This window comes from Carcharodon carcharias, chromosome 11, assembly GCF_017639515.1.
Source record: "Carcharodon carcharias isolate sCarCar2 chromosome 11, sCarCar2.pri, whole genome shotgun sequence".
NCBI lineage: Eukaryota > Metazoa > Chordata > Chondrichthyes > Lamniformes > Lamnidae > Carcharodon > Carcharodon carcharias.
In genome coordinates, this window is record NC_054477.1 from 6,714,520 (window position 1) to 6,739,615 (window position 25,096).

At 46.2% G+C, this 25,096-nt stretch overlaps 1 protein-coding gene across 7 annotated transcripts in view; it reads right to left on the minus strand.

Annotated features, from left to right (window-relative positions):
* Positions 1-25,096, minus strand: part of slc6a7 (solute carrier family 6 member 7) — a 63,401-nt gene that overhangs the window by 36,020 nt on the left and 2,285 nt on the right. For 2 of the 7 annotated variants that reach the window (XM_041199043.1, XM_041199042.1), the window contains 2 exons: positions 13,952-14,067; positions 11,609-11,837 (listed from right to left, as the gene is read on the minus strand). The exons of 1 other annotated variant lie outside the window; for it this stretch is intronic. In XM_041199043.1, the coding sequence (XP_041054977.1) occupies positions 11,609-11,837; positions 13,952-13,993 (271 nt within the window). In that variant the 5' untranslated portion in view covers positions 13,994-14,067. The remainder of the gene's footprint in view (positions 1-11,608; positions 11,838-13,951; positions 14,068-25,096) is intronic. 4 more of the 7 variants (XM_041199044.1, XM_041199041.1, XM_041199046.1 and 1 more) reach the window with 3 other exon arrangements.

The following is a 25,096-nucleotide window of genomic DNA, read 5'->3' on the forward strand; positions in this document are numbered from 1 at the left end:
GATAGCCCTGGGGGGGTGGGGTGGGGGGAAGGGATCGAAATGGGCTAAAAGGTGGAGATGAAACAATTGATCGAAATAAATTTAAAAATAGGAGAAAAGAAAAATATATTTGTAAAAAAAAATTATAAATTATTGGAAAAAGGGGGATCGGAAAGTGGGTGAGGATGGAGGAAAGAGTTCATGATCTAAAATTGTTGAACTCAATGTTAAGTCCGGAAGGCTGTAAAGTGCCTAGTCAGAAGATGAGGTGTTGTTCCTCCAGTTTGCGTTGAGCTTCACTGGAACAATGCAGCAAGCCAAGGATAGACATGTGGGCATGAGAGCAGGGTGGAGTGTTGAAATGGCAAGCGACAGGGAGGTCTGGGTCATGCTTGCAGACAGACCGCAGGTGTTCTGCAAAGCGGTCGCCCAGTTTACGTTTGGTCTCTCCAATGTAGAGGAAACCGTATTGGGAGCAGCGAATGCAGTAGACTAAATTGAGGGAAGCGAAAGTGAAATGCTGCTTCACTTGAAAAGAGTCTTTTGGTCCTTGGACGGTGAGGATGGGGGAAGTGAAGGGGCAGGTGTTGCACCTTCTGCAGTTGCATGGGAAGGTGCCGTGGGAGGGGGTTGAGGTGTAGGGGGTGATGGAGGAGTGGACCAAGGTTTCCCGGAGGGAACGATCCCTACGGAATGCCGCCGGGGGGGGGGTGAAGGGAAGATGTGTTTGGTGGTGGTATCATGCTGGAGTTGGCGGAAATGGTGGAGAATGATCCTTTGAATGCAGAGGCTGGTGGGGTGATAAGTGAGGACAAGGGGGACACTATTATGGTTCTGGGAGGGAGAGGAAGGTGTGAGGGCGGATGTGTGGGAGATGGGCCGGACACGGTTGAGGGCCCTGTCAACCACCATGGGTGGAAAACCTCGGTTAAGGAAGAAGGAAGACATGTTAGAGGAACTGTTTTTGAAAGTAGCATCATCAGAACAGATGTGACGGAGGTGAAGGAACTGAGAGAATGGGATGGAGTCCTTACAGGAAGTGGGGTGTGAGGAGCTGTAGTCGAGGTAACTGTGGGAGTCGGTAGGCTTGTAATGGATATTGGTGGACAGTCTGTCACCAGAGATTGAGACAGAGAGGTCAAGGAAGGGAAGGGAAGTATCAGAGTTGGACCATGTGAAAATGATGGAGGGGTGGAAATTGGAAGAAAAATTAATAAATTTTTCCAGATCCAGACGAGAGCATGAAGCAGCACCGAAGCAGTCACCGATGTACCAGAGAAAGAGTTGTGGGAGGGGGCTGGAGTAGGACTGGAACAATGAATGTTCCACATACCCCATAAAGAGACAGGCATAGCTGGGGCCCATGCGGGTACCCATAGCCACACCTTTTATTTGGAGGAATTGAGAGGAGTTGAAGGAGAAATTGTTCAGTTGAGAACAAGTTCAGCCAGACGGAGGAGAGTAGTGGTGGATGGGGATTGTTCGGGCCTCTGTTCGAGGAAGAAGCTAAGGGCCCTCAGACCATCCTGGTAGGGGATGGAGGTGTAGATGGATTGGACGTCCACGGTGAAGAGGAAGCGGTTGGGGCCAGGGAACTGGAAATTGTTGATGTGACGTAAGGTGTCAGAGGAATCACGGATGTAGGTGGGAAGGGACTGGACAAGGGGAGAGAGAATGGAGTCAAGATAACAAGAAACGAGTTCCGTGGTGCAGGAACAGGCTGACACGATTGGTCTGCCAGGACAGTCCTGTTTGTGGATTTTGGGAGGAGATAGAAGCGGGCCGTCCGAGGTTGGGAGACTATGAGGTTGGAAGCTGTGGAAGGAAGATCTCCAGAGGAGATGAGGTCAGTGACAGTCCTGGAAACAATGGCTTGATGTTCAGTGGTGGGGTCATGGTCCAGGGAGAGGTAGGAGGAAGTGTCTGCGAGTTGACGCTCAGCCTCCGCGAGGTAGAGGTCAGTGCGCCAGACAACAACAGCACCACCCTTGTCAGCGGGTTTGATGACAATGTTAGGGTTGGACCTGAGAGAACGGAGTGCAGCAAGTTCAGAGAGAGACAGGTTAGAGTGGGTGGGAGGAGCAGAGAAATTGAGACGACTGATGTCATGCCGACAGTTCTCAATGAAAAGATCAAGAGAAGGTAAGAATCCAGAGGGAGGGGTCCAGGTGGAGGGAGAATATTGGAGGCGGATAAAAGGATATGTTGAAAGGGAGAGAACTCCTGAAGACTGGAATTGTCCATTTCTGAAGGCAGAATGCTGCAGCTGGTTGGAGGAGGGTTGCCAAGACATGTTGAAAGAATGTAAACAGAGAAAACACTGGCTGGAAATGGCAGTCACTGCATATGGTTATGAACAGCACCAGGTCTTTAAGGGGTTGGTTGAGACCCATATGATCTGAAGCATAAGGATGTCCAGTAGAAATTCACATAGCACCATAGTCAAAGTAGTGCTGGATGGAGCTCAGGTAAACATGGAGGTTGACATGGGGGCATCAGTCAGCGTGATTCCTGAATCGCTATACTGTGAAAAGTTGAATCAGCAGGAGCTGGAGAAATCACGCATAGAAGCACAAAGTTATGGAGGAGAGAAAATTCTCATAGTGGGAAGTGTGTCAGTTCCCATCAAATACAAAGAGCAATATGCCAAACTGCCCATCATTGTGGTGAGTGGTTCGGAAGAAACTGGTTAACACCACTTAACTTAAATTGGAATGAGCTTTCATGCATAGAAGTGAAAGTCACAATGCAAGATAACACGATCACCAAGTATCCTTGCAGGCTTATTGAAACCGGCAAACTGATTCAATGATATAAGGCCAGCGAAATGCAAGACCAGTTTATTGCAGGCCTTGTCCAATATCCTATGCTCTAAGGGAGAAGGTAGAGCAAGAATTGAAAAGAATTGAGACTGAGAACTTTCTTTTTTTCATTCACAGGATGTGGGCATCACTGGCTGGGCCAGCATTTTTTGCCCATCACTAGTTGCCCTTGAGAAGGTGGTGGTGAGCTGCCTTCTTGAACAACTGCAGTCCATGTGGTGTAGGTACACCCACAGTGCTGTTAGGGAGGGAGTTCCAGGATTTAGACCCAGCGACAGTGAAGGAACAGCGATATATTTCCAAGTCAGGGTGGTGAGAGACTTGGAGGGGAACTTCCAGGTGGTGGTGTTCCCATATGTCTGCTGCCCTTGTCCTTCTAGATGGTAGTAGTCATGGGTTTGGAAAGTGCTGTCTAAGGAGCCTTGGTGAGTTCCTGCAGTGCATCTTGTAGATGGTACACACTGCTGCTACTGTGTGTCGGTGGTGGGAGGGAGTGAATGTTTGTGGATATGGTGCCAATCAAGCGGGGCTGCTTTGTCCTGGATGGTGTCAAGCTTCTTGAGTGTTGTGGGAGCTGCACTCATCCAGACAAGTAGAGAGTATTCCATCACACTCCTGACTTGTGCCTTGTAGATGGCGGACAGGCTTTGATGAGTCAGGGGGTGAGTTACTCACCGCAGGATTCCTAACCTCTGACCTGCTCTTGTAGCCACAGTATTTATATGGCTAGTCCAGTTCAGTTTCTGGTCAATGACAATCCCCAGGATGTTGATAGTGGGGGATTCAGGGATGGTAATGCCATTGAATGTCAAGGAGAGATGGTTAGATTCTCTCGTGTTGGAGATGGTCGTTGACTGGCACTTGTGTGGCATCAATGTTATTTGCCACTTGTCAGCACAAGCCTGGATATTGTCCCAGTCTTGCTGCATTTGGACATGGACTGCTTCAGTATCCGAGGAGTCACGAATGGTGCTGAACATTGTGAAATTATCAACGAACATCCCCGCTTCTGACCTTATGATGGAAGGAAGGTCATTGATGAAGCAGCTGAAGATGGCTGGTCCTAGGACACTACCCTGAGGAACTCCTGCAGTGATGTCCTGGAACTGAGATGACTGACCTCCAACAACCACAACCATCTTCCTTTGTGCTAAGTATGACTCCAACCAGTGGAGAGTTGTCCCCTGATTCCCATTGACTCCAGTTTTGCTAGGGCTCCTTGATGCCACACTCGGTCAAATGCTGCCTTGATGTCAAGGGCAGTCACTCTCACCTCACCTCGGGAGTTCAGCTCTTTTGTCCATGTTTGAACCAAGGCTGTAAAGAGGTCAGGAGCTGAGTGACCATAGCAGATCCCAAACTGAGCGTCAGTGAGCAGGTTATTGCTAAGCAAGTGCCGCTTGACAGCACTGTTGATGATCCCTTCCGTCACTTTACTGGTGATGGCGCATAGACTGATGGGGTGGTAATTGGCCGGGTTGGATTTGTCCTGCATTTTGTGTACAGGACATACCTGGGCAATTTTGCACATAGCCGGGTAGATGCCAGTGTTGTAGCTGTACTGGAACAGCTTGGCTAGGAGCACGGCAAGTTCTGGAGCACAAGTCTTCAGCACTATTGCCGGAATATTGTCAGGGCACATAGTTTTTGCACCGTCCAGTGCCTTCAGCCGTTTCTTGATATCACGTGGAGTGAATCGAATTGGCTGAAGACTGGCATCTGTGATGCTGGGGATCCCTGGAGGAGATCTCAAAGATGGAACAGAGTAATTGGACTTCTCACATCGTGAAAGTCCCAAAGTCAGATGATCGTGTCAGAATACGTGGTGACTGCAAGGTAGCTGTAAATCAGGTTTTGAATGTAATCCACCCGATACTTTGTCAAACGTGGAGGATCTGTTCACAATATCATCAGGAGACCAGATGTTTTCAAAGTTAGATCTGACAAACATCTATCTGCAACTTGAGTTAGACAATGAGTTTAAGTCATCTTTGACTGTTCATACACACGTGGGTCTACTTCAGTTTTATAGGCTGCTATTTGGTGTTTCTTCAGCCCCTAGAATTTCCAAAATGTGATGATCCAAGTTTCACAAGGAGTTCCGGGAGTAGAGTTCTGTTTGGATGACATGCTTACTTCAGTTCCAAAACAGGCAGACCCATGATGACAGGCTCAATAAGGTGCTCCAATGTTTGGGAAAGCATGGAGTTCAGATGAAGGTGCACAAATGTGCAATGTTTCAAGACTCTGTTGAGTACTTGGGTGACAGGGTACACAAGGATGGGTTACATCCTACCAGGAGGAAGGTACAAGCAATAAGAAATGTGCCACCCCCTCAGAATATCTCTGAACTCAGATCTTCTTCGGCTTAATGAATTATTTATACTAAGTTCTTAGCAAATTTGGCAACCTTACCGCAACCACTGAATGAACTCTTGAGGGAGGGTGTTCCATGGAATTAGACCAGGGAGTTTAACAAGTGTTCTCGGTTGTGTAAAAGTCAACTAGTTGATGGTACAATGCACGTACACTATGATGTGTTAAAGAGATTAAGCTAGCATGTGACGCCTCTCCATTTGGAGAAGGTGCTGTGATCTCTGCTGTGTTGGATCATGGCGAGGGGACCCCCCAACTGCACCATCCATGCTAGTGAGCAAACTTATGCTCAGGTAGAACGTGGGCCATTATCTTTGATTTTTGGGTTTCATAAATACTTGCGTGGCCATAGTTCCACGATCCACACTGATCATAAGCCACTGATGGCTATTTTGAATCCAAATTCTCCAGCACTCACTTTAGCTGCAGCCCGAATGCAGCAATGGGCTTCGATTTTGTCTGCTTATCAGTACGACGTTAAATACAGGTGATTGGAAGATCATTGTAATGCCGATGCGATGCCTAGATTACCATTCCCATCAGAGGTAGACCCAACAGGGAGGAGGTGTTTTTATTTTCACACATCGATGAGTTGCCAATCACAGCAGATGACATTGATAGAACAACTCGTGGGGACCCTGTATTAGCAAGGGTATGCGACTGTATTACAAATGAGGGGCCATCATAGATACTGGATTTAGAAATCAGGCTACTTTTTATGCATAAGTCTCAGCTGTCCATTGATAAAGGTTGTGTTATGTGGGGAGCTAGAGTTGTGACTCCTGAAAGGCACAGGTCACCGTTGCTATGTGATCTGCGTGATCAACACCCAGGGAAGAGCTTGACAAATATTTTATTGAGAAGCTATCTTTGGTGGCCAGGGTTAGATAAGGACATAAAAGACATAGTGAAACCATGTCAAATATGTCAAGCTGTGGAAAAGAAGCAAATATCAGTGCTTTGTGACCATGGAAATGGGTAGCTATAGTGTGACAGAGGCTAAACATAGATTTTGCAGAATTTAAAGGGCAAAAGCCACTCATTGTCTCAGTTTTGTTCAGAAGAGTTTGTAAAATTCATGAAAATGAATGGGGTAAAACACATTAGAGTTGCTACCATAACATCCTGCTTCAAATGGAGCAACAGACTACACAGTATAAATTGTTAAATATGCTCTTGTTAAACAAATGATAGAGACAAATTGGAAGAACCGTTAGTTGTCATTGGATCACAAGCCGGAGAACTTTTTGTTTATTTATCATCATACATCTCACACTACTCCTGTCAGAATGGCAGCTGGATTATTTCTTAGAAGACAGCCTAGAACAAGGTTCTCATTACTAAAACCACATTTAGCACAGTCAGTGGAAAAGAAACGACCCAGGCAGAAAGAGATCCATGATAGGGGTAGAGAGGTAGAAGGAAGTCTGAAACTGAATCAGAAGTTTAAGGTGAAAGGTCATCATCATCAGTGGCTACCAGGAAGAGCTGTGAAAATATGTGATCCGCGCATCTATTTGGTCAAGATGTTTGGTAATGGAAAGGTTAGGTTTGTACACGTAGATCATGTTTTACCTTCAAAGGTTCACAAAGAAGGAGGAAGTTGGGAAGAATCAAATGAGAGTGATGAATTGGATAGTCAAGAGTAGAGTACAATAGTTATTCCAATACAAGTGGTGTCTGAACCCAATTCAGATCCAAGTCAGAGTCTGATCGACATGCCCGATGAAGTGGAAAATTCAACTGAAGGTCAAGGGCAAAATCGGTCTTTGTTGGAGGAAAAACTTCTCCTCAGGCCCAGATGGGTCATGGTCCTTCCCCAAGTTCTGAAAGTTTGGTTCAAGAAAGGAGATATCCTCTCAGAAACAGGAAACCCTGTGGTTACGTTTGATTTGTAAATAAAAGAAAAACAAGAGATGTATATTAATATGTATGAAATTTTGAACATTGTGTAGCATTTTCATTGAGGATGGAGGAATGTAATAGCACCCTCTTGGGGCCATTGTGTATATAAGTCAAACTGTATTAAACCAGTTCAGCTGGGTAGTTGACCTACAGGCGGCACAAAGTCTCTTTTGTCTTGCAAATATATTACAGTAGGTTTTAAGGAATGTCTTTAAAGAAGAAAGCAAGTAGAGAGGCAGAGAGGTTTAGGGAGAGATTTCCAAAGCTGAGGGCCTGGGCACCTGAAGGTATGACCTGAATGATGTTCAAATGTCCAGAATTAGATGAGTGTGGAGATCTCAGACGGTTGTGGGGCTGGAGGAGGTTGCAGAGATAGAGAGAGGCAAGGCCATGGAGGGAAAAAAGATAGCAATTTGAAAATTGATGCATTGCTTAACTGGGAGCCAATTTAGGTCAGCAAACGCAGAGGTGAACAGGGCTTGATGTGAGTTAGGACATGAGCAGCATGGCTTTGGATGTCCTCAGTTTACAGAGGGTAGAATATGGGAGACCAGCCAGGGGAGGGTTGGAATAGTCTAACCTAGAATTAACATAGGCATGGCTGAGGGTTTCAGCAGCATTTGACCTGAGACAAGAGCAATATTATGGAGGTGGAAATAGGCTTCTGAGTGATGAAGGGAATATGTGGTCAGAAGCTCATCTCAGGGTTGAATGTGACAGACTGCAAACAGACTGGCTTAGTGCCAGACTGTTCTCAGGGAGAGAGATAGAGTCGGTAGTTAGGGAAATGGAGTTTGGGGTGGGGACTGAAAACAATGGCTTCAGTCGTCCCAATAATTAACAGGAGGAAATTTCTGCTCATCCAGTATTGGATGTCAGATATATGGTTAATGTCATCGATAATTTAGTGACTGTGGAGGAATTGAAAGAGGTGGTGAGGTAGAGCTAGGTATGATCAACGAACATTTGAATACTGATGTTGTTCTTTCAGATGATGCCAAAAAGGGGCAGATATAGATGAGAAATAGGAGGGGCCAAGGATGTATCCTTGGGAACATCAGAGGTAACGGTGCAGGAGCAGGAAGAGAAACCATTGCAGGTGAATCTCTGGTTACCATTAGATAGATAAGAATGGAACCAGGTGAGAGCAGTCCCACCCAGCTGGACGGCATTGGGAAGTGGACAGCAGAGAGATGGCAAAGCAGTTGTGAGGAGGATACAAAGGGCCCCTGTAAAGGGATATAAAAGGGTTAAATGAGTGGGCAAAAATTTGGCAGATGGAGTGTAATGTGGGAAAATGTGAATCTGTCCATTTTGGCAGGAAGAATAGAAAAACAGAATATTATTTAAATGGAGAGAGACTGCAGAATACTACAGTGCAGAGGGATCTGGGTGTCCTTGTACATGAATCACAAAATGTTAGGACACAGGTACAGTGAGTGATTCGGAAGGCAAATGAAACATTGGCCTTTTTTGCAAAGGGGATGGAATATAAAAGTAAGGAAGTCTTTCTGCAACTGTAAAGGGCATTGGTGAGACTGAACGTAGAGTACTGTGTACAGTTTTGGTCACTTTATTTAAGGAAGGGTTTACTTGCAATGGAGGTGGTTCAGAGAAGGTTCATTAGGCCGATTCCTGGGATGAAGGGGTTGTTATATGAGGAAAGGTTGAGAAGGTTGTTCAGCAGGTGGGGTCAAAGCACAGAAGAGCAATTGTCATAGGGGACTCTATAGTCAGGGGCACAGATAGGGGCTTCTGTGGTTGTGAAAGAGAGACCAGGATGGTATGTTGCCTCCCTGGTGCCAGGATCCAAGATGTCTCTGATCAGGTATGGGACATTGTGAAGGGGGAGGGAGAACAGCCAGAGGTCGTGGTACACATTGGTACTAACAACACAGGCAGGAAGAGTGACGAGGTCCTGCAGCTGGAGTTCAGGGAGTTAGGCAGAAAGTTAAAAAACAGGACCTCCAGGGTTGTAATCTCAGGATTACTCCCTGTGCCACGTGCCAGTGAGGCTAGAAATAGGAAGATAGTACAGCTGAACACATGGCTGAACAGATTGTGTAAGAGGGAGGGTTTCCGATATTTGAATCATTGGGATCTCTTCTGGGGCAGGTGGGATCTACACCATAAGACCATAAGACATAGGAGCAGAAATTAGGCCATTCGGCCCATCGAGTCTGCTCCGCCATTCAATCATGGCTGATAACTTTCTCAGCCCCATTCTCCCGCCTTCTCCCCGTAACCTTTGATCCCCTTACCAATCAAGAACCTATCTATCTCGGTCTTAAATACACTCAGTGACCTGGCCTCCACAATCTTCTGTGGCAATGAATTCCATAGATTCACCCCGCTCTGGCTAAAAAAGTTATTCCTCATCTCTGTTCTAAAAGGTCTTCCCTTTACTCGGAGGCTGTGCCCGCGGGTCCTAGTCTCTCATACTAATGGAAACATCTTCCCCACGTCCACTCTATCCAGGTCTTACAGTATTCTGTAAGTTTCAATCAGATCCCCCTCATCCTTCTAAACTCCATCGAGTATGTTAAGCCTTTCATTCCTGGGATCATTCTTGTGAACCTCCTCTGGACCCTCTCCAGGGCCAGAACATCCTTCCTGAGATACGGGACGCAAAATTGTGGTCTGACCAGAGCCTTATAAAGCCTCAGCAGCACATCCCTGCTTTTATATTCTAGTCCTCTCGAAATAAATGCCAACATTGCATTTACCTTACTAACTACCGACTCAACCTACAAGTTAACCTTAAGAGAATCCTGGACTAGGACTCCCAAGTCCTTTGCACTCGAGATTTCTGAATTCTCTCCCCATTTAGAAAATAGTCTATGCCTCTGTTCTTCCTACCAAAGTGCACGACCTCACACTTGCCCATGTTGTATTCCATCTGCCACTTCTTTGCCCATTTTCCTAACTTGTCCAAATCCTTCTGCAGCCTCCCCGCCTCAATACTACCTGTCCCTCCATCTTTCTTTGTATCATCTGCAAACTTAGCCAGGATACCCTCAGTTCCCTCATCTAGATCATTAATGTATAAAGTGAAATGTTGTGGTCCCAACACTGACCCTTGCGGAACTCCACTAGTTACTAGCCGCCATCCTGAGAAGGACCCCCTTATCCCCACTCTCTGCCTCCTGCCAGACAGCCAATCTTCAATCCATGCTAGTACCTTGCCTCTAACACCATGGGCTCTTATCTTACTGAGCAGCCTCCTGTGCGGCTGTACAAGAAGGATGGGTTGCATATAAACTGGAGGGGCACCAATATCCTGGCTGCAAGGTTTGCTAGTGTCACTCGGGAGGGTTTAAACTAGTATGGTAGGGGGGTGGGAACCACAACAATAGGTCAACATTGAAATAAATGACTGGGAACCAGTGAATATGGCCAGTAGGACCAAGAGGAAGAGCAGGCAGGGAGAAATTACTGAACACAGTGGGACTGGGGGTCTGAAATGCATTTGTTTCAATGCGAGAAGTATAACAGGCAAGGCAGATGAGCTTAGAGCTTGAATTAGTACTTGGGACTATGATGTTGTTGCTACTACAGAGACTTGGTTGAAGGATGGACAGGATTGGCAGATAAACATTCCAGGATTTAGATGTTTCAGGCATGTAGAGGAGGTGGGGGAGTTGCACTGCTGGTTAAGAGGAATATCACAGCTGTTCGACAGGAGGACACCTCGTTGGGCTCATGCAGCGAGGCAATATGGGTAGAGCTCCGGAATAGGAATGGTGCAGTCACAATGTTGGGGGTTTACTATAGGCCTCCCAATCGCCAGCGGGAGATTGAGGAACAGTTATGTAGGCAGATTTTGGAAAGATGTAAAAGCAATAGGGTTGTTGTGGTGGGTGATTTTAACTTTCCCTATATTGACTGGGAATCACTTAATGCTAGGGGTTTGGATGGTGCAGAATTTGTAAGGTGCATCCAGGAGGGCTTCCTGAGACAATATGTTGAATCTTTTAATCATCTTAAATATCACAATTAGATCACACCTTAATCTTCTAAACTCAAAGGAATACAAGTATAGTCTGTGAAACCTGTTTTCATAATTTAATCCTTTTAGCTCCAGTATCATTCTGGTGAATCGGCACTGCTCCCCCTTGAAGGCCAATATATCCTTCCCAAGGTGCCATTCCCAGAATAGGCACAATACTCCTGATGGAGTCTGACCAAGACTGTGTACAACTAGAGCAGCATCATCACTTCCTTTGTGTTCTGGGCCCCTCTAAACAAAAGAGAGATGAGAGAGGGTGAGCCTGGACTGCTGCCCCATGCTGGGTACTGTTTATCCTCATACCAACCTCACCTGCTCAGTCATTGATGGATTGATACCAGCTTGTAATGGCAAACTGCATTTCTCTCGCACTTATTATGCACAGGGAGATTTCAGGGCAATTTATGAGGGTGGGGCAGGGCAGAGAGGAGGTAACGTTTGACACTGAGCAGAAAGGAAAAATAGAGAGAGTGAGAAGCTGTGGCCCACATCACTCAGATGGAACACTGTTGCCTACCTCCCCCATTGCGATAACAGAGATATGGGAACCTCCACACGTTGCCCAGTCCCACACAGTATCCGATACAGGACAGCAAGAACTCATGCTTCCCACCCCAGGTACCTCGGGGTGGCAGCGTCTCAGGGGCAGGCGCTGAGGTCTCAGGGGGGGATTGGGGCTGGGGTTCAATCTCCTCCTGGGTCCTGACATTGTTCTCCAAATTCCTGCTGCTTAGATTCACAGATGCCTGTGTGGGAAAGAGATAGATGGATGTTAGCAATGTAGGCCCAGGCTGAGATTTTACAAGCAATTACATAGAAACAGGTCTTCCAACCCAACCAGTCCATGTTGGCGTTTATTCTCCTCCCAACCTTCCTCAAACTCAAGCAGCATAACTCTATCTCTCTGTCATAGCCTTCGATTTAAATGCATCTTTTCTGACAATTGTATGGAATCACACTAATTCAAATGTCCAACAGAATGCCGGCCATTACCTCGATGGGGTTGGGATACAAAGGGCTCTGCTGAGGCCCCATCTGGACTGACTGTGCTCAATCCTGGGCACCTCAGCACAGGAAGGATTTATTGGTCTTAGGTGGGGGGATTGAAGTGCAGGTTCACAGAATGATCCTGGGTCTAAAAGGGTTAAAATAAGAGCACCAGGTTAAAACTAGAACTAGTTCTTTCAGGGGTGATGTCAGGAAGCAATTTTTCACACAAATGGGAAGTGGAAATCCGGAACTCTCTCTCCCCAAAAAGCTGTTGATGTTGAGGGTCAATTGAAAATCTCAAAGTGGAGATTGGTAAGATTGTTATGAGGCAAAGACATTAAGGGTTACAGAATCGAGGAGGAAGATGGAGTTAAGATATCAATCAGCTATGATCCACATGAATGGCTGGAACAGGCTGTTCCTTTATAGCACAGCAGGGGGTCCATTTGGCTCATTGTGTCTGTGCTGGCTTTTTGAAAGAATTATCCAATTATTTCCATTTCCCCTGCTCTTTCTCCATCCTCCTGCAAAACTTTGCTTTCAAGTATTTATCGAATCGAATCTGCCTTTCACTGCCCTTTGTGACACTCCAGGTCACGAAACTCACTGTGTAAAAAAAGCTCACATTGCCCATCTGGTTCTTTCATCAATTATCTTAAATCTGGGACCTCTGGTGACCAACCCTCCTGCCGCTGGAAACAGTTTCTCCCTATCCACCCTTAACAGCTCTCACAATTTTGACCAGCTCCATCAAACTTCCCTTTAACCTTAAATGAATCGAGACCAATCGCCTCAATGACAGAAGAGATTGTGATCGCGAGTTTGACGGTCTCCACACTCTCTGGGTAAAGCCGCATGTAACGCTACGTTCTCAGGACATACTGAAGCCCATATTAGCTGATAGGTTACCTTTGAAATGCAATCCCTCTTGTGATTTAGCAAACGCAGCAGCTAAATTATGCACAGCAGGAGCCCACAAACAGTATATGGGAAAAATGACCAGTTCATTGGTTTTTCATGACACTGGTTGGATGAAAATTTTCTAAAACACCAGGAGGAAATTCTGCTCAACTTTGAATCATGCTGTGGGGTCTTTTACTCCAGGTTCGTACCTCTGTGATGTGAAGGAGTGTTTAATGGGGACAGTGTAGAGGGAGCTTTACTCTGTATCTAATCCCATGCTGTACCTGTCCTGGGAGTGTTTGATGGGGACAGTGTAGAGGGAGATTTACTCTGTATCTAACCCTGTGCTGTACCCGTCCTGGGAATATTTGATTGGGACACTGTAGAGGGAGATTTACTCTGTATCTAACTCTGTGCTGTACCTGTCCTGGGAGTGTTTGATGGGGACAGTGTAGAGGGAGCTTTACTCTGTATCTAACCCCGTGCTGTACCAGACCTGGGAGTGTTTGATGGGGACAGTGTAGAGGGAGCTTTACTCTGTATCTAACCCCGTGCTGTACCTGTCCTGGGAGTGTTTGATGGGGACAGTGTAGAGGGAGATTTACTCTGTATCTAACCCTGTGCTGTACCCGTCCTGGGAATATTTGATTGGGACACTGTAGAGGGAGATTTACTCTGTATCTAACTCCGTGCTGTACCTGTCCTGGGAGTGTTTGATTGGGACAGTGTGGAGGGAGCTTTACTCTGTATCTAACTCCATGCTGTACCTGTGCTGGAGGTGAGACGATTTCCAACATGAGAGAATCTAACCATCGTCCCTGATATTCAATGGCATTACCATTGCTGAACCCCAACAATCAGCATCCTGGGGGTTACCGTTGGCCAGAAACCGAATGGGACTAGCCATATAAATACTGTGGCTACAAGAGCAGGTCAGAAGCTGGGAATCCTACAGTGAGTAACTCACCTCCTGACTCCCCAAAGTCTGTCGACCATCTACACAAAGCATATTGTCAGTGGACTGGTAATCCAGAGGCCCAGATTAATGCAATGGGTGCACAGATTCAAATCCCAATATGGCAGCTGGTGGAATTTAAATTGAATTGATTAATAAATCTGGAATATAAAGCTAGTCTCAGTAATAGTGACCATGAAATTATCAATAAGTGTTATAAAATCCCATCTGGTTCACTAATGTCCTTTAGGGAAGGAAATCTGCCATCCTTGGCCAGTCTGGCCTACATGTGACCCCAGACCCACAGCCATGTAGTTGACACTGAGCTGCCCTCTGGAATGGCCTCGCAAACCATTCAGTTGTATTAAACAGCTACAGACACCAGATGGAAAATGCAATGGTTTAAGTGGGTGGGTCATCACCACCATCTCAAGGGCAATTAGGGATGGGCAACAAATGCTGGCCCAGCCAGCGATGTCCAGATCCGGTGAAGGAATTTTAATGAAGAAGCTCGGCACCATCCAGGACAAAGTAGATGCCTAATTGGCACCCCATCCACCACATTAAAAACCGTCCGCCATCTTAAGTATTCACTCCCTCCACCACCGACGCACAGTAGCAGCAGTGTGTGTACCATCTACAAGATGCACTGCAGGAATTCACCAAGGCTCCTTCGACAGCACCTTCCAAACCCACAGCCACTACCATCTAGAAGCACAAGGGCAGCAGATAGGTAGGAACGCCACCACCTGGAAGTTCCCCTCCAAGTCACTCACCGTCCTGACTTGGAAATATATCACCGTTCCTTCACTGTCGCTGGGTCAAAATCCTGGAACTCCCTCCCTAACAGCACTGTGGGTGTACCTACACCACATGGACTGCAGCGGTTCAAGAAGACAGCTCACCACCACCTTCTCAAGGGAAACTAGGGATGGGCAATAAATGCTGGCCCGGCCAGCGACACAGAATAAAAAATAACGCCAAGATTATGGAAGCCACATCTTGCCATAGTATCCTGGTGAATCTGCCCTGCAGCCCCTCAATATGTCCAATCTGAGGTACGATGTCCAGGTATGAACACTGCTGTGACAATACAATTGGTAAAGAAAAGAACCAGTTGAATTTTTACACTAATTCAGCAGCTTTCATGGCCATTTTTTCCGGGAATTGGATTCATTTTCACGACCTGCCTTGGAGGGAATTGAAAGGACAACCTCAGAGACAGCAGGTCAAACACTAACCACTAGGCTAACCACAATCATACCGGGATTCACACCCAAAACCCTACTGGGATATTCTGGTTGAGGGGTGCTGGAGTATATGTCTCCTATGTCACTATACCCGTGTCAGTTGATACCTATGGAAGAGGAGTAAGATAAAGATGCGGTGTGTATTTAGATTCCTTGTTCCTCATCCACCCATCTTGCCCCACCCTCTCTATAGCTTCCAGTGTTCTTGTGTCACAGGGGTGTGTCTCTTCATGTCATTACTGTGTCTGCCCTAAATTTAGCTAAAACCGGTGCGATTTCTATAAGTGCGTACAACAGACATTCCTGGTGATGTACCTTCTTGTATCGCACATGACAATTTGTGACTGCTTTGCATAACAGGAAGCTGTGTAGTGAGCTTCACTGATCCAATAACATACGCTAGCACCAAGGGTGGTTCATCTAAGGAAAAATGAACTGAATCTACATAGCACCTTTCCTGACCACACAATACCATTGTCATGCAGGAAACGTCACTGCCAATCTGCACATAGCAAGCTCCCACAAACAGCAATGAGATAATGATCAGATTGTTTATTTTCAGTGATGTCAACTCAGGGATAAATAATGGCCCCACTACACCAGGGATAATTCACGTGCTCATTCTCGAAATAGCGGGCATCAGGTCTCTTATGCCCACTTGAGAGGGCACAGGGGCCTCATGCCTCATCCAAAAGATAATACCTCCGACAGTGCGGCACTCCCTCAGTGCTGACCCTCCGACAGTGCGGCACTCCCTCAGTGCTGACCCTCCGACAGTGCGGCACTCCCTCAGTGCTGACCCTCCGACAGTGCGGCACTCCCTCAGTGCTGACCCTCCGACAGTGCGGCACTCCCTCAGTGCTGACCCTCCGACAGTGCGGCACTCCCTCAGTGCTGACCCTCCGACAGTGCGGCACTTCCTCAGTGCTGACCCTCTGACAGTACGGCACTCCCTCACTACTGACCCGCTGACAGGATGGCACTCCCTCACTACTGACCCTCCAACAGTGTGGCACTCCCTCAGTACTGACCCTCCAACAGTGCAGCATTCTCACAGTACTTCACTGAATATGCCAGCACAAATTATGTGCTCAAGTCTCTGAGTGGGACTTCACCTGATGACCTTCTGATACAATAGGTGAGAGCGCTACCGACAGAGCCACATAAATCATGAAAGCAGTAGAATCTTTCCCTGATTACACCGACTGCAATGGAGACAGACAGGAACAAAAGGAATCTGTCCTGCTATTTTTGACATCAGCAAGAATGTTCTAATACATTCAGTATAATGAACTATTTTTAGATAGCGACAGAAGCAACAGTGAGGTGAATAACAAGATGATTGCGCATTTGTCAGGAATAGTGAGGGAATGTTCCAGAAGCTCTACACAGAGCAGAGGCATCGGTTTAAACATCTCACCTGGAGGGTGACCTCAATAGCAATGCAGCACAACTGCTGAATGAAAGGGTTATTGTTCCACAGTAGGTCATTATGACATGGAATGGGTGAGGTAAAATCCATCAGAGAGGGCAAAATCAGGAGGGCAAGTTAACTTCAGTGGGAACGCCTGTTACACTGCACCCCCAGACTTCTGTTGAAGTCCATGGAAAGAAACAAAAACAGAATTACCTGGAAAAACTCAGCAGGTCTGGCAGCATCGGCGGAGAAGAAAAGAGTTGACGTTTCGAGTCCTCATGACCCTTCCACAGAAGACATGAGGACTCGAAACGTCAACTTTGTTTCTCCGCTGATGCTGCCAGACCTGCTGAGTTTTTCCAGGTAATTCTGTTTTTGTTTTGGATTTCCAGCATCCGCACTTTTTTGTTTTTATCTCCACGGAAAGAAAGTTCTGTTCAGTATAATGGGCTCGATATAATGGGAGGCTGACCCACACAACCCTTAATTACCTTCTTGCCCAAAAATCTATCGACCTCCGTCTTGAACATACTCATTGACTGAGCATCCACAACCCTCTAGAGAATCCCAAAGACACACCACACTTTCAGTGAAGAAATTTCTCCTCATCTCTGTCCTAAATGGCCAACCCCTTTTTGTGAGACTGTGTGCTAGATTCCCCAGCCAAGGGAAATATTTTCTTAGCATCTACCCTGTCAGTTGGCGAACCTCTCATTCTTCTCTCAGGTATTTAGGCCTAGCTAATCAATCTTTCCTCACAGGATAAAACGCTCAACCCATGAATCTGTCTAGTGAACTTTCATTACCCTTTCTCTCAGGCAATATAGGTTCAAAGGTTATGGGGAGAAGGTGGGAGAATGGGGTTGAGAAACTTATCAGCCATGATTGAATGGTGGAGCAGACTCGATGGGCCGAATGGCCTAATTTCTGCTCCTATGTCTTATATCCTTCCTTAAGTAAGGAGACTAAACCTGCACATAGGACTGTGCTTTAAGTGTGGTCTCACCAATACCCTGTATAATTGTAGGAAGACTCCTTTATTCTTATACTCCAATTCCTAAGTACTCAAGGTTAACGTCCCATTTACCTTCCTAATTGCTTGCTCTGCCTGCATGTTAACTTTCTGGGATTCATGGTGATGGGGTGTAAGGGGTGTGAGGGAGGTTAGCATCTCTCACAGGTGGGTTTGCTGCACTCTTTGGAGTGGCTCATCCTGCATTGGTTCTCACCTTCACCCAACGCTCCAAGTAGTTGTTAGAATGTGACAGTGGCCATACCCTGGTAAACCGCTTCAATGGGTGGGGCAAACCAGGCCACAGTAGATGTAGAATTCCCTACTCTTGGTGACTTAGGGATTGCCTACCTTGGCAGGTAAAGGCGGGTTCCAGTGGACTGGGTGGATGAAAGCAATCGAAGGTCTGATGTCTTAAAGGTGGGTCAGCATTTTGTTGTGGAACCCGCAGAGCTCAACAAGACACGGAAGACATATCGGTTATCCACTGCATCCAGATCTATCACAGTATATCACTATACTGTCTCCTACTCCCACTACATTCCTTATTGCTCCCCCCCGCTTGAATGGCTTCCTGTACCACTGTGTCCTGCTCAGTCAGCTCATCCACCCTGCAGCCCCCACTCTCATTCAAACAAGCTGAAAAAAACCTCAAACCTGTTGGAAAGTTGCAAAGACTGAAGTTCTTGCGTTCCTGCCCTCTGGGTCCCCTGAATCTGTCTCACCTCCTGTCCCTGATCACAGACCAAATCAGAAGACCCTGTCCTAAGGGGTGTAACCACCTCCTGGTACAAAGTGTCCAGTAATGTTCCCCGTTCCCTGGTGCATTGCAGTGTCTGCAGCTTGGCCTCTGGCTCAATGACTCTGAGCCAAAGCTCCTCGAGCCTCAGATGTGTTTGCCCTGGTTCACAATAGCATCCAAGAGCTCCTGCGTGTTGCAGCCATGACGCATTATCTGTCCTACTACCCTTGATATGTTTTAATGAACTACTTAGTTATTTTATTCAATTAATTATTTTCCCTTTTTACATATCTTATTAACATTATCACCAGTTTGTGTACTATTTTAAATCTCAGGAATAAAATAGACCTTAACCGCTTGCCACTTACTCACCAAACAGTTAGCTTCTTACCCTGTAGTAGAGTAAGAACCAATTCCTGAACATTGAAAAAGGTAGAAAAAGCAAAGATGCCCCTCACTCCCCTCCTCACCAAACTCCCTTGCTAACCCAACTCCAGCACTCTTGTTCAACTCGAACTCAATCCATGAGAATATATGGCCTCCAGTCTCACGAGTCCTAATTTTATGTAATAACCTCTTGCCCATGAGGCACCTTATTGAATGCTTTCGGAAAATCCAAATACACTACGTCCACTGGTTGCCCGTTATATACTGGTTACATCCTCAAAAACAGATTTGTCCAACAGGATTTCCCTTTCATGAATCTTGTGTTGATTCTGCTTAACCTTATTTTGATTTTCTAGGTGCCCTGTATTATGTGCTTAATAATTGGACAGCTCTTTCAAAGAGCAGGCACAGGCCTGAAGGGCTGAATGGCCTGTGTTGAAGAATGCTTTGTCAATAAAGCCAAGTCTTTCTCTCCCTTGTGAGTAAAGAGCAGCCACAGACATTTTCTGATGCTGCAGTGAGTTCAACTGCTTGTTCCTACTGGTTACCAAAATTTGTCAAAACACGATTTCCCTTTCATAAATCTGTGTCAACTCTGCTGAATAATATGTTGACTTTCAAAGTATTACCACGTTTTTTTTCTGTATTCTTTCATGATATCACTGGCAAGGCCAGCATTTGTTGCACATCTTTAATTGTCCTTGCTGGGCCATTCCAGAGGGCAGCTAAGAGTCAACCCCATTGCTGTGGGTCTGCAGCCACGTGTAGGCCAGACCAGGTAAGGACAGTAGATTCCCTTCCCTGAAGGACATTAGTGAACCATTAGTTTTTACAAGCAATCAGTGATAGTTGTCATGGTTACCATTATTGAGACTAGCTTTATATTCCAGATTTATTACTCGGATTAGAACCTACGATCCCAGAACATTAGCCTGGTTCTCTGGATTATTAGTTCAGTGACATGACCACTATGCTACTGTCTCCTTTGTCCCTAATAATAGATTCTCTCAATTTACCTACTACTGATGTTAGACAAGCTTTCCTGTCGTTCCCCAGTTTCTCTCTCCCTCCTTTCTTAAATAGCGGGATTATGTTTGCTACCTTTCAATCCTTGGGAACCGTTCTAGAATCTAAGGAATTCTGGAAGATCAAAACTAACGCATCCACTATCTCTGCAGCTACCCCTTTTACAGCCACAGGATCCAGGTCGCCAGGTCCAAGTCCAGGCTTATGGTTCATCAGAAGGAAGATGACTTGGAAAAAGGTGGAAATTATTATAGTTCTTGACCAGCAAGTGCTGGAGGGTGTTTAGCCTGTGGTGTGACTCACTATAGAATTATTTGAGAGGTTGGGTGGAGGTGAGGGATTGACATTTTAATTTTTTTTAAACACTTGGGCCAGATGACCACTTTCCACACAGGAGTATTACACAATTCTGTTTCACTGCCATTGTAGACAGGAACAGGAGGGCATTCGGCTCTTTGAGTCTGTTTCACCAATCAATGGGATCAGGGATAATTTGCCGTCTAAGTCCACATACCCACCTTGATTCTGTAACCCTTGGTCCCTTTGCCTAACAAAAATCTATTGATCTCAGTCTTGAAAGCTCAATTGACTTCCAATCTTCCACAGCTTTTGTGTGTGTGTGTGTGTGTGTGTGTGTGTGTGTGTGTGTGTGTGTGTGTGTGTGTGTGTGTGTGGGGGGGGGTGGAGGGGGGGGGGGGGGGGGGGGTAGGGTGGTGGGGGGTTGGGGGTGGTGGGGAGAGAGTTCCAGATAGCCACTCCCCTCTGTGTGAGGAAATGCTTCTTCATATCAATGCTGAGCGGCCTGGCTCAAATTTTAAGGTTCTGCACCCCGCACCCCCACCCCCCCCTCCAACCCCACCCCACCACCACCACCTTGGTCTGGACTCCCCTTACACCAGAGGAAATAGTTTCCCTCCATCGACCCTATCAACTGCTTTAATCATCTTTAATCCCTCAATCTTCTAAACTCAGGAGAATACAAGCCTAGTCTATGTAACCTGTCTTCATAATTTAACCCTTTTAACCCTGATATCACTCTGGTGAATCCTTCCTTCAAGGTCAAACTATCCTTCCTGAGATGTGGTGTCCAGAACTGAACACAGTTACTCCAGATGGGGGCTAAGCAGAGCTTTATGTAACTGAGGCATCACGTCCACCCCTTTGTATTCTATTCCGCAACATCAAGGCCAACATTTGATTAGGCTTTTTAATTATTTTTTGTCCCTGTCCTTTGGTTTTTAATGATTTCTGTACTTTGATCCCTAAATTCCTCTGTTCCTCCACACTTCCTGTCTTTGGAAAATATTTGGATGACTTTGAAGTTTCCCATAATTGAATTCTGTCTGCTGCAGATTTGTTCGGATTACATTCTCGGCACCCAAGGCAAAGTTCCAACCTATAGCTCCTTAGCTCACAGGATAGAGAGCACCCAACTGAGCCAGACTGACACCATGTGTGGCCCCATGTTTATCAAGCTTTTATTGACGTGTAAGCCACATGCGGTTTGATTTTAAAAGAATCAACTTGGTATCTCACTTTTAGCAATCCATCTGATTCCTTTTGATCCCAAATTCCCTAAATTCCCTACTGAAGGTGCTGATTCACAGATGCTCCCCCAGGATTTGGCCATTTGACCGATGCACATTTTCGAAATGAAATTCAAATAACTGGGGCCTTGATTTAAGGTCTTATCTGAAAGAAATCTCAGTCCCCAAGCATTTGTAAAGTAAAGGGTCCTCTCAGGTCAACGTGGAAGGTTCCATGGCCACTATTTTGAAGAACAAAAGGAGTTTCCCGATTATCCTGGCCAATGCTGACCCCTCAAACAACACCACTAAAAAAAAAAACTACAGATTATCTGGTCATTATCACATGGTTGTTCATAGGATCTTGCTGTGCACTAACTGGCTACTGTGTTCCATACATTACTACAGTGATTTTGCTGCAAAAGTACTTCACTGGCTGTGGTGTGCTTTGGGACATCCCGAGGTTGTGAAGATGCTCTGGAAGTACAAGACTTTTTCTTTTTTCTGGCCAAGTCAATACTTATCCAGCAACCAACATCACTTAGAAAAACAGAGATGTAGTATATCTGGACTTCCAGAAAGTCTTTGATAAGGTGCTGCACAAAAGATTAATACACAAGATAAGATTACACTGAGTTGGGGGTAATATATTAGCTTGGATAGAGGATTGGCTAACCAGCAGAGAGTTAGGATAAATGGGTCTTTTTCTGGATGGCAAGCTGTAACTAGTGGGGTGCCACAGGGTTCAGTCCTTGGGCCCCAACTATTTACAATCTGTATTAATGACTTGGAAAGATTGAGCACTTTAGGCCTATACTCACTAGAGTTTAGAAGGATGAGAGGAGATCTAATTGAGCTATATAAGATGCTAAAGGGGATAGACAAAGTAGACGTGGAGTGGATGTTTCCCCTTGTGGGCCATTCTAGAACGAGAGGCCATAGTTTTAGGCTAAGGGGAGGTAGATTTAAATCAGAGATGAGGAGGAATTAGTTTTCTCAAAGGGTCGTGAATCTGTGGAATTCACTACCTCAGTGCAGTGGATGCCGGGACACTGAATAAATTTAAGGAGGAGATAGACAGATTTTTAATTAGTAAGGGGTTGAAAGGTTATGGGGAGAGGGCGGGAAATTAGAGTTGAGGCCGAAATGATATCAGCCACGATCGTATTGAATGGCGGGGCAGGCTCGAGGGGCTGGATTGCCTGCTCCTGCTCCTAGTTCTTATGTTCTTTAAGTTCTTATCTGGTCATTGTCAAATTGTTATTTCTGGGATCTTGCAGTATGTAAATTAGCTGCCACATTTCCTACATTACAACAACTACTAGACTTCAAAAAGTACTTTTTCTAAGTTCATTCATGGGGTGTGGGTGTCGCTGGCTGGGCCAGCATTTATTGCCCATCTCTAGTTGCCCTTGAGAAGTTGGTGGTGAGCTGCCTTCTTGAGCCGCTGCAGTCCATGTGGTGTAGGTACACCCACAGTGCAGTTAGGGAGGGAGGCGGTGGTGTAGTGGTATTGTCGCTGGACCAGAGACCCAGGGTAATGCTCTGGGTTTGAATCCCACCACGGCAGATGGTGGAATTTGAAATCAATAAAAATCTGGAAAAAAAAGTCTAACGACCCATGAAGCCATTCTCAATTGCTGTAAAAACCTATCTGGTTTACTAATGCCCTTCAGGGTAGATTCCTTTCCCGAAAGGAAATCTGCCATCCTTACCTGGTCTGGCCTACATGTGACTCCAGACCCACAGCAATGTGGTTGTTTCTTAAATGTCCCCAGAACAAGGGCAGTAAATGTTGGCCTGGCCTAGCCAGTGATGCCCACATCCAATTAATAAAAAGAAAAGTTCCAGGATTTTGACCCAGTGGCAGCGAAGGCGATATATTTCCAAGTCAGGATGGTGTCCCCATGTATCTGCTTATCCTTCTAGATGATAGTGGTTGTGGGTTTGGAAAGTGCTGTCCAAGGACCTTGCATCTTGTAGATGGTACACAATGCCACCACTGTGTGTCAGTGGTGGAGAGAGTGAATGTTTGTGGATGTAGTGCCAATCAAGTGGGCTGCTTTGTCCTGGATGGTGTTGAGCTTCTTGAGTGTTGTGGGAGCTGCACTCATCCAGGCAAGTGGGGAGTATTCCATCACACTCCTGACTTGTGCCTTGTAGATGGTGGACAGGCTTTGGGGAGTCAGGAGGTGAGTTACTCATCGCACAATTCCTAGCCTCTGATCTGCTCTTGTAGCCACAGTATTTATATGGCTAGTCCAGTTCAGTTTCTGACAATGGTAACCCCCGAGGATGTTGATAGTGGTGGATTCAGCGATGGTAATGCCAAAGAACACCAAGGGGCGATGGTTAGATTCTCTTTTGTTGGAGATGGTCATTGCTTGGCACTTGTGTGGCACGAATGTTACTTTCCACTTATCAGCCCAAGCCTGGATATTGTCCAGGTCTTGCTGCACTTGGACATGGACTGCTTCATAATCTGAGGAATTGCGAATGGTGCTGAACACTGTGCAATCATCAGTGAACATCCCCACTACTGACCTTATAATGGAAGGAAGATCATTGATGAAGCAGCTGAAGATGGTTGGGCCGAGGACACTACCCTGAGGAACTCCTGCAGTGATGTCCTGGAGCTGAGATGACTGACCTGCAACAACCACAACCATCTTCCTTTGTGCTAGGTATGACCCCAAGCAGCGGGGAGTTTTCCCCCTGATTCCCATTGACTCCAGGTTTGCTAGGGCTCCTTGATACCACACTCGGTCAAATGCTGCCTTGATATCAAGGGCAGTCACTCTCACCTCACCTCGGGAGTTCAGCTCTTTTGTCCATGTTTGAACCAAGGCTGTAATGAAGTTGGGAGCTGAGTGGCCCTGGCAGAATCCAACTGGGCATCAGTGAGCAGGTTATTGCTAAACAAGGGCCACTTGAAAACACTGTTGAAGATCCCATCACTTTACTGGTGATCGAGAGTAGATTGATGGAGACAGTAATTGGTCGGGTTGGATTTGTCCTGCTTTTTGTGTACAGGACATACCTGGGCAATTTTCCACATAGCCAGGAAGATGCCAGTGTTGTAGCTGTACTGGAACAGCTTGGCTAGGGGCACGGCAAGTTCTGGAGCACAAGCCTTCTGTGCTGTTGCCAGAATATTGTCAGGGCCCACAGCCTTTGCACTACCCAGTCCCTTCAGCCATTTCTTGATATCACGTGGAGTGAATCAAATTGGCTGAAGACAGGCATCTGTGATGCTGGGGACCTCCGGAGGAGGCTGAGATGGATCATCCACTCGGCACTTCTGGCTGAAGATTGCAGCAAATACTTCAGCCTTATCTTTTGCACTGCTGTGCTGGGCTCCTCCATCATTGAGGATGGGGATATTTGTGGAGCCTCTACCTCCGGTGAGTTGTTTAATTGTCCACCACCAATCACGACTGGATGTGGCAAGACTGCAGAGCTTAGATCCAATCCGTTGGTTGTGAGATCGCTTAGCTTTGTCTATCATTTGCTGCTTATGCTGTTAGACATGCAAGTAGTCCTGTGTTATAGTTTCACCAGGTTGACCCCTTATTTTTAGATATGCCTGGTGCTGCTCCTGGCATGCCCTCCTGCACTCTTCATTGAACCAGGGTTGATCCTCTGGCTTGATGGTAATGGTAGAGTGGGGGACATGCTGGGCCATGAGGTTACAGATTGTGTTTGAGTACAATTCTGCTGCTGCTGATGGCTCACAGTGTCTCATGGATGTCCAGTCTTGAGTTGCTAGATCTATTCGAAATCTATCCTATTTAGCA